Source organism: Clupea harengus, chromosome 11 (assembly GCF_900700415.2).
Source record: "Clupea harengus chromosome 11, Ch_v2.0.2, whole genome shotgun sequence".
NCBI lineage: Eukaryota > Metazoa > Chordata > Actinopteri > Clupeiformes > Clupeidae > Clupea > Clupea harengus.
In genome coordinates this window covers 4,759,668-4,772,794 of record NC_045162.1, presented here as the reverse complement: position 1 = coordinate 4,772,794, position 13,127 = coordinate 4,759,668, and the positions used below count along the sequence as shown (strand labels likewise).

At 42.1% G+C, this 13,127-nt stretch overlaps 2 protein-coding genes across 3 annotated transcripts; both read right to left on the bottom strand.

The window, feature by feature from the left end:
* Positions 1-245: 245 nt before the first annotated feature.
* On the bottom strand, positions 246-2,453 carry LOC105891713 (chemokine-like receptor 1). Its single transcript, XM_012817894.3, has one exon. The coding sequence runs from the start codon at positions 2,451-2,453 to the stop codon at positions 1,293-1,295; it is 1,161 nt and encodes a 386-aa protein (XP_012673348.2). The 3' UTR covers positions 246-1,292.
* Positions 2,454-7,518: 5,065 nt separating this feature from the next.
* LOC116222458 (chemokine-like receptor 1) lies at positions 7,519-12,839 on the bottom strand. Of its 2 annotated transcripts, none has more exons than XM_031576653.2 (2): positions 12,241-12,839; positions 7,519-10,936 (listed from the first exon to the last, which is right to left on the bottom strand). In XM_031576653.2, the coding sequence occupies exon 2, from the start codon at positions 10,927-10,929 to the stop codon at positions 9,760-9,762; it is 1,170 nt and encodes a 389-aa protein (XP_031432513.1). In that variant the 5' UTR covers positions 10,930-10,936; positions 12,241-12,839; the 3' UTR covers positions 7,519-9,759. The 2 variants fall into 2 exon arrangements, with proteins under 2 accessions (XP_031432513.1, XP_031432514.1); XM_031576654.2 differs by lacking the exon at positions 12,241-12,839 and adding an exon at positions 11,089-12,234.
* Positions 12,840-13,127: the final 288 nt, after the last annotated feature.

The window sequence follows — 13,127 nt, the reverse complement described above, 5'->3', positions numbered from 1 at the left end:
TGTACAATAGAGAATAATATTGACTATTAAGTTTTATAGACTAATATTCTGACAGCATTGACAAGGCACCAGCAATGCAGTACTGAATGTTCTGCAAACTGTTCAGTAAAGAGAGGTCAGTTCTTGATCCTGTACATTTTGAGGCTTTGATAATAAACCATTGGTTCACATGATTTTGCACAAAGACAGTGTTGTATCTTTTATTGTATTTAGTAAATATGTTCTACTTCAAATCTTAAAGGTGCAGGTGTAGTTTTGGTTGTCAAAACATGAAAATGCTTCTGGATTTCTGGATGATAATAATACATATACAGTGTTCCCCATATTAATATTACTGTGCACCTTACTTTGTTTCTCTATTTCAGCCCTTTTTATGTATTTGTAAAAAGCACAGACTCTACATTTTATTCAGAGACGAGGCTATATATGATAATTTCCAAACTGACATTCTGTACCTGTTCAATGTCACCAGAAAGAGGGAAAGATCACTCAGGGGTTCATTTTTGTGCTGCAGCTTGTCAAACTTTGGGGCTGGCTAATAACGCACACCCCCCATTCAAGGTTACATCCAATTTAAATGGGTCTTTGATTTGATTAACTTGATCTTTGTTCTTTCCACAGCATTAACTAACATACTGTTTTGCTTGTGATAGCACAGCCTGTGACCTGGGGGCCATTTAAAAAAAAAAAAAAAACACATTTCACCACATTAGTAGGTGTGCGGAGTAAGTCTTGGAAGCCCTCCAAACCTATCTAAAGCGGAATGTTATGTCTCAGGTTTTATTCAGTGCAATTACCCAGGTTGCTGTCTGTTGAAAACTCCTGTAGGGCGTGACTGGGTCACCCACAGTACACTTCTGTGAACCTTCAAGAGCAGTTCTGAATTCAAGTGCATGTAGTTTATATGCACCTTCAATGTATAAAATGTCTTCAATTACAGATGGTTCAATGAGTCTATAACAAACAAACAACAAACAAACAAACAAGGCTGACTTCAGTCAGTTTTTTATTGCACAAGCGACACACTGCAACACTCATGTGGATATATGCTATATACTATAATAGTATTTCATACTAATCCCTTGTGACCCCAATTTCATATCAGGCTACTGCATGGAGGATCACAACGTGAAGATACAGAACTGATCAAATAAACAGTTATTTACAGCTCAAGCTCACATATCACACCCCAGCACTGTGTTTGTAGTCTGATGCTTTCGTTGGGCCAAAGTGGTTGTTCTTGAGAAGTGACACAGACTTCACATGTCCCTGATAAGGACCTACGCAATAACTCACACCTCTGCATCGGAAAATGACTTTTGCTTACTGCGGCTGGTGAGCATTGAGTTGGTGTACGTGTTGGTGCGAGACACTTCCTCTGTGAACGCTGTCTCCAGCACCTTCAGGATGGACTTGCACACCTTGTCCTTGAAATCCTGACCCATGAAGACATACAGCAAGGGGTTCAGGCAGCTGTTAAGGAAGGCCAGGCTGCTGGTAATCGGAAACCCAATCATTGTGACATGGTGAAGAGTTGGACTGAAATCTGACTCTGGCTTCATATGATTAATCATCTCAATGATCGCCATGATGTGAAATGGTGCCCAGCACACAAAAAACGCAGTGATAACAGCCGCAATTATCCTGAAGGGTCGTCCAGTTCGTCCCGACATTGAGCGGCTCGTCCTGAGTCGATGAATGATGACGGCATAGCAGGACACAATGATGGCAAATGGCACCACAAAGCCAAGTATGACACGGGTTATGATCATGACACAGTGGCGCATTGACCTCAATGCCACCACTTCGGGGGAATGGTCGTCCGAGGAGGCGTAATTGTTGAAACAGACGATAGTGCCGTTCTTCATACCGGGAGCGATGTCCCGGAACACAAAGGAGGGCGAACTGAGCACCAGGGCCAGGAACCAGACGACAAGGCTCACTGCTGACGCTCTTTGCACGCTTCGGTGGTTTTGTGCCCAGATCGGCTTCACCACAGAAATGCAGCGGTCCACACTGATCACGACGAGGATGTAAACGCTGGAGAACATGTTCAGCGTGCTCAGGGTGCTGTTGACTTTGCACATGAACCTGCCAAAGGGCCAGTGGAAATCCGTGGCTGTGTAGGCCACGCTTAGAGGCAGAAATGCTGTGAATAGGAAGTCAGCCACCGCCAGGTTCAGGAACCACACGGTATTCACAGTCTTCTTCATTTTAAATCCAGTCACCCAGATCACCACACCATTCCCCAGCACACCCAAGACAAACGCCAGAGAATAGACGACAAGTGACATGATGTTTAGGGACTTCCTCAGCTCAGGCTGGTCTTCGTAGTAGTCATCGTAATAATACTCGTCGTCCTCCTCAGTCCAGTTTCTGGGCAACGAGTTGTTTTCGTCCGTCTCATTCGAGTAGTCAGAATATGGGTCCACTGAGGCCATGACAAAGGCCATATCTGCCCAAAAATCAAATGTGGAACATTTTTCAAACCTCTTTTTGCAACAAGCAGTTATAATTTGTATTATATTTCATCATTTATCTAATTATGATTGTTTTCCAATCATTTTCATATTTCATATCAATATAAAATCGACACATATTTAGTCAAACTGTGCAGATGACCCTAGATGACCCTAGCCCTAGACTATCGGGGACAGGGAGGTGTGTGCGTCAATAGAACACTCACTGGCACTGATGTTCCTCATTCCATCCCAACCAGTTGTAAGTTAATTCACAAAATGAATTAAGAAAAACACTGGTCTCATGCTCTTTCCCTCCTCATTTACACGTCAGTATAGATGGGCCTCTCACTATTTTATAAACTTAAGTGACGTCCATCCAAATAGTTACACATGAACTTTGACTTTGTTATTAAGACAAATTGTAGCCTATAGCCTAATATCCCTAAAGACATGTCAAGTTTCCTCACATAATGTCTTATAAAAAGGTAAAGTGGTCCATCAAAATGTATTTAAATATAACTGAAAGCAATCTATCATTAAAAATACAACCTCCTAATTTCTCCCTGGTGCATCTAAAAAAATAACCAGTTTTTAGCAGCCTTAAGTCATTTCCATTCAAATTATGTTAGTAGTATGTTAGTATGTAAAAGTAGTTAGAGCTTGTTCCGTCTCCATTTGGTGTGTAAACCAGGCTACGTAAGCATGCTTTAACACATAATTTCACATTTGCCATTTAATTGCATTGTTCTGTTAATTTATTTTCTCTATCTAGCCTAGTTTTAAGCATTTGCTGATCTGTTAGCCTAAATACAGACCAAAGTGAGAGAAACCTGTAACTTTTGCCTACCTTCTTTGACCAAATATGACGCAGTAATCGTTGTATCGTTTCAAGTTGTCCTGTAGTCTTTGCAGAACACTCGCATGTTTGCTGACATATAGAGGTCTCCGGGAGGTTTTACTCTATATGCGTGACGTCATGGTATTTGTTGTACCATAGTTTGCTGATAGCTTTGAACAAAGTTAATGTAATAACTTCTGTTTCATACTTGTCTTTTCTTTGAAATTCACTTTAAAAGTTTGATCTCTGATAGAGTAATGCAGGTTTCTTCTTAGCCCCCACTTTATGTCTAAAAGACATACTAAACAATATATTTCATAACTATGACAATTACACATTATCAATATAATATACACCAATATAAACACAAATTGACTCCTATTCAACAAAACCAAATTCTAATACATCCCCTTACAATATATCACAGTCTCACTAGGGCAATCCTAGATGAGTTCACAGTAATGTGTACAGTCCCAGATGGACAATATACATTCACATAAAAACATACAACAATACAGACAATAATAAAAACAATAAACCAATACATAACAATAAACATCCAGTCATGTATGCAGTGTTGTGCGTTTGGAACAGTCCTAATGTGTATGAATGTCCTTGTGTGTAGCAGTATTAATGTCCAAGTTCTGGTGTTCCTGACTCCCGAGATGCAACTCACAGGCAAGAGCGAAAACCTTTTATTCTCCAATCTTCAAATAAAAAATCTCAAGGCAAAATTATCTGGCTGCCTACCATTTCTACGGCTGGATGGATGGGTAGTGTATAGCACAGTAGCGTAAGGTAGTTACGACGGGCCCCAGTGCATGCTATTATGAAGGGCCCTAGTGCACGCTAGTTAGTTAAGAGGCGCGCGTGCACACACACACATACACACCATCAGGCGTATATATATATATATATACGTATATGATAGAAAAATGTAACCATGTTGTTATTATGTATAATCCATTGTATGCTTGTGTAAGAGACGTAGAGAAGTGTAACGCTGAAAGAAAATGTCCTGTGAAAAGCTCTTGCTGCAATAAACACATACCGTGTTCATGCTTCTGCACGAGATATTCTGAGCTAAAGGCCAGTTGCGGTTGAAACCACTTCTGCAAATCGATATTGGTGAGAATCATGGTTATAATACAGTGGTTTGGTGAACATAAAGCAGTTTTGCAACAACAAGTGTCATTAGGCCCGTGCGCAGGACTAGTGTCTTGTTAGGACATGTTAGTATGTCAGAATGGCCCGCGTGCAGAGGTGGGTGTCTTGTCAGGTCAAGCAGAAAGGCCTGTTCCCAGGGATGAGACTTGTTTTCGAAAAACAGGCCTACAGGTGCAGGCCGATGGAGACAGCCAAGCAATCATGGAGGGGTCTCGGGATAAGAGATGCAGACAAAGTCTCCCAAAAAGTTGTAGATAGGCTCTTTGCCATATTGCACACCAACCTGCTGTCACGAGTCTCCATTGTCCTAAAATGTTTCTCCACAAGTGAGCGAGAATATTCTGATTGGCTGAGCGTGGATAAAATGTATAGGTTTGAGAGAATATTCTGATTAGTTCAACTTGGATAAGTTTTAGGTGTTTCATTGTTTCTCTCTCTCTCTCTTCTGTTTTCCAATTTCACAACTAGGTAGTATAGCTGGAAAAAACGCTACCGTGAAAAGTGTCTGCTCTGGAGGGTTTTCACAAAAGATGGACTCGGTGGCTGCGGGACTGCGCTGCTGTGAGGGGAATCTGTGCAACAGTGCCTGGAGTGCTACACACAGTGTCCTGTTCCTGCTGTGGCCCCTGGGCTCTGTTCTGCTCTTCCACTGAGCTGGCTTCATCTCAGGGTGGCTCCTCTGCTTGGAGATGGGCTGCTTTTTTCAACACAAATTTGTTAATGGCTGTTACAGCAAATAAACAAATATTTGTTTTCATTCATGTGTTACCGTGTGTTTGTTTTCATTCATGTGCTCTTAATATTTCAGAAACTATTAAAATAACTACTGGACACATTTATATCACGTCAGCTTTCTTAAATGTTTAAATCCATTTAGGAAGAATACAAGTGGTCAATTTCTTCGTTCAAGATGAACATTTCAGGACACTCATCACATCTTGCTAGGGCCTAGGTTTGAAAACTCAAAGTTTCCCTTTAATTGAAACATTGTACAATTTACATATTGTGTGATTGTTCCTTTTATGTGAACTTTGAACTCACCTGAATAATTGATGGGTTTCAATTGACAGTTGTTCCTTATAATTACCAGTGAGAGTGTGTGTGTGTGTGTTTGACAGTGTGTGTGTGTGTGTGTGTGTGTTTGACAGTGTGTGTGTGTGTGTGTGTGTGTGTGTGTGTGTGTGTGTGTGTGTTTGACAGTGTGTGTGTGTGTGTTTGACAGTGTGTGTGTGTGTGTGTGTGTGTGTATGTGTGTGTGTGTAAAAAAAACACCATTGCAGAGGGTAGTAGTACCGCAGTTGCAATCATCCTTTGACGTGTTGAACCATTAATTATTCCGTTAATAAAACTAATGTAAGCATCTTTTGGGTTTTGACTTAATGCTGTTTTCTGTTCCACCATTTCACTCTGTCTGGTATGTTTCCCTCCTAGTGATGTTGGTAGGTATTTGATTTGTTTTGAACATGACTTTTGAGATATATGTTTTCAGGGTTATTTGGTAGTTGGCTGGAGGATGGTGGGTGATGAGCTAAGAGATGAAAACCTACATCTGAGTCCAGACGCTCTGTAACAGAAGGCCAGACCTTCGACTCATTCGCGGCACACCTCAAGGCTGAGTTTGGGCGGCCTGATGAAGATCCAGCTATCCAGGACCAGCTTCAGGGATTCCGCCACCGCTGCTCCGCCTCCTGCCGTTGCGGGAAGGCAGCTCCATCCGCAGCAGCCGCTGCCTCTGCTGACCCCGCAGCACCCCAGCACCCCATTACCCGCAGCACCCACTGCCGACCCAGCACCCGCTGCCGACCTAGCACCCCAGCTTACTCCAGTACCAGTGTCTGCACCTCGCCGGGCTCCGGTTCCAGCACCCCGGCTTATCCCAGTGCAACTTCCCATCGATGTCTGGTCCCTTCCAGTTCCCAACCTCACTGCTCCCAAAGTTCCTCTGCCGCTTCTGGCTCAAGCAACGGCAGCAGTCATGACTCCTGCTCTTGCGCCCCTTTCTCCCGCACCTCTTGCTCCTGCACCTGCTCAGCAGGTGACGCCCGCTCCCGCTCTGCCAAGAGCTGACCCAGCACCCACAGTACCCGCTGCTGACCCAGCACCCATAGTACCCGCCGCTGACCCAGCACCCACAGTACCCGCCGATGACCCAGCCTCTGGCGCTGAGGGTGATGGCGCCGCTGATGGCGAGGACAACGCTGCTGGTGATTACGTCGCTGAGGACAGCGCTGAGAACGTCGCTGATGGCGACGCCACAAAGGCCTACGGCGTGACAACCCCAGCTGCTGGTCGTGCAGCCCCAGCCTAAAGGTGTGTTAGTGACCCAGATATGTCTAAATACGTTTTAAGTCATCATTCCAGCTTCAGATGTTCCCCTCACTAATCTCTATTACAATCAATTTATAAGTTGCTTTAGACAAAATACCTTCAATTTCAACTTAAACTTTAAGTTACAACCAGCCCTTTGAGGGCAACCATGAAGCTGATGTGGAGTCTGACACCCTTTAAACTATAAAAAACGTGCTTGCGTGCCACCAAGGGCAAAGAACACCTCACAACTTGCACTACTCTTTATTGAATGAGATTGAGCTGCAATCATCAATTTGGATAAGGTGGTCAACAAGTTTGTGGAATTAAATGTCACTGGGTTGTCTCAGAGTTATAGGCCTGTGTTGGCCCTTTTCTAAGAATCACATCTAGGCATTAATAATCCTAAATCCTAACAGAACTCCAATACTATAGCGCCATCATGTGGCTGCTCAAAATACTACACCCACCTATCGGTGGGAAAGGTCGCCCTTGCTGCATATCTACTGGGGCATTTCTAACTATTGAATTGATATTTTGTTGCCTGGGACTAGACTTTTTTTTTGTTTGTTTGGTGTTGACATGGGTAGGTTGGGGAGGTATATCTACCTAGATATTAAGATTACATGTGTTACATTACATTCACTTGACATCCTTCAGTCCACCGTAGGGTAATTATAAGTGTTATATATTTATTATGTTTGAAGAAATAAAGAAAACACACGCACTAACAGATGGACATAATACATTTATGAAAATGTTTATTTCATCTAATTCACAGACTTTTAATTAGTGGATCATTGATTTTATTTCCCAACACACAAATAGTCTGAACGGACCGAGGAATGTATGTCATGGACCGCTTAGTAAGGGGGGGCAGGAAATGTGGTTGTGAAATTACGGATGTGGAGAGTGTGGTTGGTTGCGACAGATGAAATACAGTCCACAGAAGGGTATGACAAATTGAATGGGAAATACAAAAATAACCTTTGCGAATGAGTGCATTTGTTGCTAGAGTATTCTTAATTTCCATATATGTTACATGTTTATGCACTTTATTATCACTGGCTTATAAATGGTCTGGTTCTGAAAGAGTCTCGCCCAGGCTACTGTTCTGTGATGAACATAATACAGTACGGCCCCTGTATCCGCGGGGGATATGTTCCAAGACCTACCGCGGATAGTAGCGAACACCCACATGACTAGTTTCAAACATCTCTCATCTGACTATCAGGCTACAGCCACACGGTCATCAGCGAACTGCATCAGCTATAAAGTTATGAGCACAGGTTAGCAGAAGCCCTGCGATGCATTTTCTTCTGCGACATTAGACTTGTTTTATTACAGGTGAAGATGTCATAATGCATAAAGCCTGTTCAAATGAAATACTGGTTAGTCTTTATTATGTTTGTTAGAGCATGTTTAATACGTGACATCAAATCCATAAATGCATCCATGTACAACAGTGGTGACACATCTTACAGACAGAATGCATCTCAGTTCTTCAGGGTAAAATATTCAGTCTCAAAGCAATATTATACTTGTACCTTTACTGAAGGCGGCACACTAGAGGCACCATAAGGGCTTGATAAAATGGTCCTGATAGCTGCATGAAAAAATGGTTGACACGTATCTACTTACGCCCTGTGGGCGACTGTACAGCTGCAGCCACATTTTCAAATACAAGTGGAGAATACAAGTCAATTAGTCACTGATATTTCACTTACATAATGTCTTGTCATGCAGATATATGAAGTTATCCATCTTACTTATATACACATGGAAATCACTTTAGCCTTATAAATTGGCTTTGTTCAAAACAAAACAAAAGGTCACATAAAAACATTTGACACACATTTATTTTTTTACTCACCTATGTACAATAGAGGTGTTGACCTCTATTAACCTGTATAGACTAATATTCTGACATCATTGACTACTAACCAGGGGTTCACGTGTTTTTGTCGCAATTGCAGAAATACAAAAACAATTTTATGGCATGCTTTTCATTATATTTAGTAAATATGTTATAGTTAATTTCTTAATAAGTTAGTCTTAAAGGTACAGGGGTAGTTTTTTTTTGTCAAAAGCGTTTGGACCTCTGGATGATGTAACTGAAGGTATGATAAATAAACAGTGTTCCCCATATTAATATTACTGTGCACTTTACTTTGTTTCTCTGTTTCAGCCCTTTTTATGTATTTATAAAAAGCACTCACTCTACCTTTTATTCAGAGACGAGGCTATAAATGATAGTTTCCAAACTGACATTCTGTACCTGTTCAATGTCACCAAAAAGAGGGAAAGATCACTCAGGGGTTCATTTTTGTGCTGCAGCTTGTCAAACTTTGGGGCTGGCTAATAACGCACATCCCATATTCACGGTTACATCCAATCTTAATGGGTCTTTGATTTGATGAACTTTTATTTTGTTCTGTCCACAGCATTAACTAACATACTGTTTTGGTGGTGATAGCACAGTTTTAATTTAAAAGAAAAATGTATGAGTTAACCACATTAGGAGGTGTGCGGAGTAAATCTTGGAAGCCCTCCAAACCTCTAAAGCGGAATGTTATGTCTCAGGTTTTATTCAGTGCAATTACCCAGGGTGCTGTCTGTTGAAACTCCTGTAGGGCGTGACTGGGTCACCCACAGTACACTTCTGTGAACCTTCAAGAGGAGTTCTGAATTCAAGTGCATGTAGTTTATATGCACCTTCAATGTATAAAATGTCTTGATTTACAGATAGTTCAACGAGTCTATAGTAGTATTTCATTCAAACCCCATTTTCATATCAGGCTACTGCATGGAGGATCACAACCTGAAGATACAGAACTGATTAAATAAACAGTTATTTACAGCTCAAGCTCACATATCACACCCCAGCACTGTGTTTGTAGTCTGATGCTTTCGTTGGGCCAAAGTGGTTGTTCTTGAGAAGTGACACAGACTTCACATGTCCCTGATAAGGACCTACGCAATAACTCACACCTCTGCATCGGAAAATGACTTTTCCTTACTGCGGCTGGTGATCATTGAGTTGGTGTACGTGTTGGTGCGAGACACTTCCTCTGTGAACGCTGTCTCCAGCACCTTCAGGATGGACTTGCGCACCTTGTCCTTGAAATCCTGACCCATGAAGACATACAGCAAGGGGTTCAGGCAGCTGTTAAGGAAGGCCAGGCTGCTGGTAATCGGAACCCCAATCATTGTGACATGATGAAGAGTTGGACTGAAATCTGACTCTGGCTTCATATGATTAATCATCTCAATGATCGCCATGATGTGAAATGGTGCCCAGCACACAAAAAACGCAGTGATAACAGCCGCAATTATCCTGAAGGGTCGGCCAGTTCGTCCCGACATTGAGCGGCTCGTCCTGAGTCGATGAATGATGACGGCATAGCAGGACACAATGATGGCAAATGGCACCACAAAGCCAAGTATGACCCGGGTTATGATCATGACACAGTGGCGCAGTGACCTCAATGCCACCACTTCGGGGGAATGGTCGTCTGAGGAGGCGTAATTGTTGAAACAGTTGATGATATTGCCGTTCTTCACACCGGGAGCGATGTCCCGGAACACAAAGGAGGGCGAACTGAGCACCAGGGCCAGGAACCAGACGACAAGGCTCACTGCTGACGCTCTTTGCACGCTTCGGTGGTTTTGTGCCCAGATCGGCTTCACCACAGAAATGCAGCGGTCCACACTGATCACGACGAGGATGTAAACGCTGGAGAACATGTTCAGCGTGCTCAGGGTGCTGTTGACTTTGCACATGAACCTGCCAAAGGGCCAGTGGAAATCCATGGCTGTGTAGGCCACGCTTAGAGGCAGAAATGCTGTGAATAGGAAGTCAGCCACCGCCAGGTTCAGGAACCACACGGTATTCACAGTCTTCTTCATTTTAAATCCAGTCACCCAGATCACCACACCATTCCCCAGCACACCCAAGACAAACGCCAGGGAATAGACGACAAGTGACATGATGTTTAGGGACTTCCTCAGCTCAGGCTGGTCTTCGTAGTAGTCATCGTAATACTCGTCGTCCTCCTCAGTCCAGTTTCTTGGCCACGAGAAGTTTTCGTCCATTCCAGTTGCGTCATTCCAGTTGTCAGTATATGGGTCCACTGAGGCCATGACAAAAGCCATCTCTGCCCTAAAATCAAATGTGGAACATTTTTTAAACCTCTTATTTCAACAAGCAATTTATATTATATTTGTATCATTTTTCTAATTGTGATTGTCTTCCAATAATTTTCGTAATTCCTATCAATGTAATATAGAGACATATTTAGTGAAACTGTGCACCTCCTAATAACTGTCTGCAGGGTCTTCCAGGTAATCTCTGTAAAATAATAACACGATGTCTGTTTTCCACCACTAGAGGTCACAGGAGTAACAAGATAAATGAAATGTATAATCACTAAACTGATCACTAGTGGAGTTTCAATGGGTGAAGCAAAAATACATTCTTGAGTCGGCAGTGTTAGCTACTATAATACATCAAAGATCAATCAATAATCTACTATAATCTATGCCTGCAGAGGGAGAAAAACACAGCACTATATTCATCGACATGTAAATAAACAATGAACGCTCGAGCTTCGCTATGTTCTCCTGTCTCCTGCCTCTCTTATAGTTACATAGTGACATAAATTGCGCGTTCCCAGATCTAACTGACCGTTACAAAATATATCTCACACGTCTTGTGAGTAGTGACATAGCCTAGTCTACCGGGGACAGGGAGGTGTGTGCGTAAATAGAACACCCACTGTATCACTATTTCACTGACTCTGATACTTCGCAACCATCTGCAGTGAAGGCAAGCTCCGCCTTTGGTTGTGATGTTCCTCATTCCATTCCAACCAGTTGAAAGTTAATTTCACGAAATTAATTAAGAAAAAGACTGGTCTCGTGCTCTTTCACTTCTCATTTACACGTCTGTATAGTTGGGCCTCGCTCTATTTTATAAACTTAAGTGACGTCCGTCCAAATAGTTAATACGTTACACTAACTTAACTTTGTTGCAAAAAAACGAATTGGAACCTATAGCCTAAAATCCCCGAAGACATGTCATGTTTCCTCATGTAATGTCATATAAAAAGGTAACGTGGTCATATTAAATTGCATTTAATATAAGTGAAAACAGTCTATCATTACAAAATACAACTTCCTAATTTCTCCCTGTCGCATCTAAAAAACAACCAGTTTTAAGCAGCCTTAAGTCATTTCCAATAAAATTATGTTGGAACATCTGAAAAGTAGTTAGAGATTGTTCCGTCTCCATTGGGTCTGTGAACCAGGCAAGCATGCTTCAACATATAATTTCACATTTGCCATTCAATTGCATTGTTCTGTTAAATGTTTTTTTTGTTCTCTATTTAGCCTAGTTATAAGCATTTCCTGAAGTGTTAGCCTAAATCCATACCGAAATGAAAGAAACCCGTAACTCTTGCTTACCTCTCAAATATGATGCAGTGGTCGTTGTATCGAGTTGAACTGTAGTCTTTGCAGAACACTCGCAAGTTTGCAAGTCGCGGGGAGGTTTTACTTTATGTGCGTGACGTCACGGTGTCATATCTCATTCTTTGCGAACATCTGGGCAGCACCGCTGCAGCTGTGCTGAGCGCCAAACCCTCTTATAAATGAAACACTACAACATTCTAACCGGAACATGTTGTAGTTGGACGACTTTGAAGGGGCTGAAGATGTTAAAACTCGTTGTAACACTTGCTGTAGCCTACGATGCGTGCGTTCATGACATGTTAATTTACACCGTTGCTAAATTTAAGTGATAAATGGGAGTAATATTTTAGAGTAGCCTTGTCTGCGCATGGCTGCTATGTTGTTCTAAACGAATTATATTTACGAGTGGGTGCCTCAATAGGATGCAAAGGAAAGTGGACGCACCACCTGTGGCTTGTGCCCAACTATGATGGTTAGAGCGGCTCAAGTCCTAGGAATGCATGTCATGGACCGCTCAGCGAGGCGGGGCAGGAAATGTGGTTGTGGATCTACGGATCTGGAGACTTTGGTTGGTTGCAACAAATGAAATATAGTCCACAGACGGGTATGACAAAGTGAATCGGAATTTTAAAAATAACCTTTTCGAATGAGTGCATTTCTCGGTGGAGCTTCTAACGCATTATTGACTTAAAATGGTTTGGAAAAAACGAATGGCCCTTGCGGCCGCATCTTAAACCGACTGTCTTTAAAATGTCATGAAGGCCTATCCCGAGTTAATATCCTTGACAAAAATTGAAGGTTTTCTTCTTCTATTTCTCATACTCCACTTATGCACCTTATTATAATTTTTTTTATCTGACTGATGGTGAAAGAGTTTAGCA

What these genes read in the sequence shown, in the direction of transcription:
- LOC105891713 (XM_012817894.3), bottom strand. Translation starts at nt 2,453, where the DNA reads ATGGCCTTTGTCATGGCCTCAGTGGACCCATATTCTGACTACTCGAAT.
- LOC116222458 (XM_031576653.2), bottom strand. Translation starts at nt 10,929, where the DNA reads ATGGCTTTTGTCATGGCCTCAGTGGACCCATATACTGACAACTGGAAT.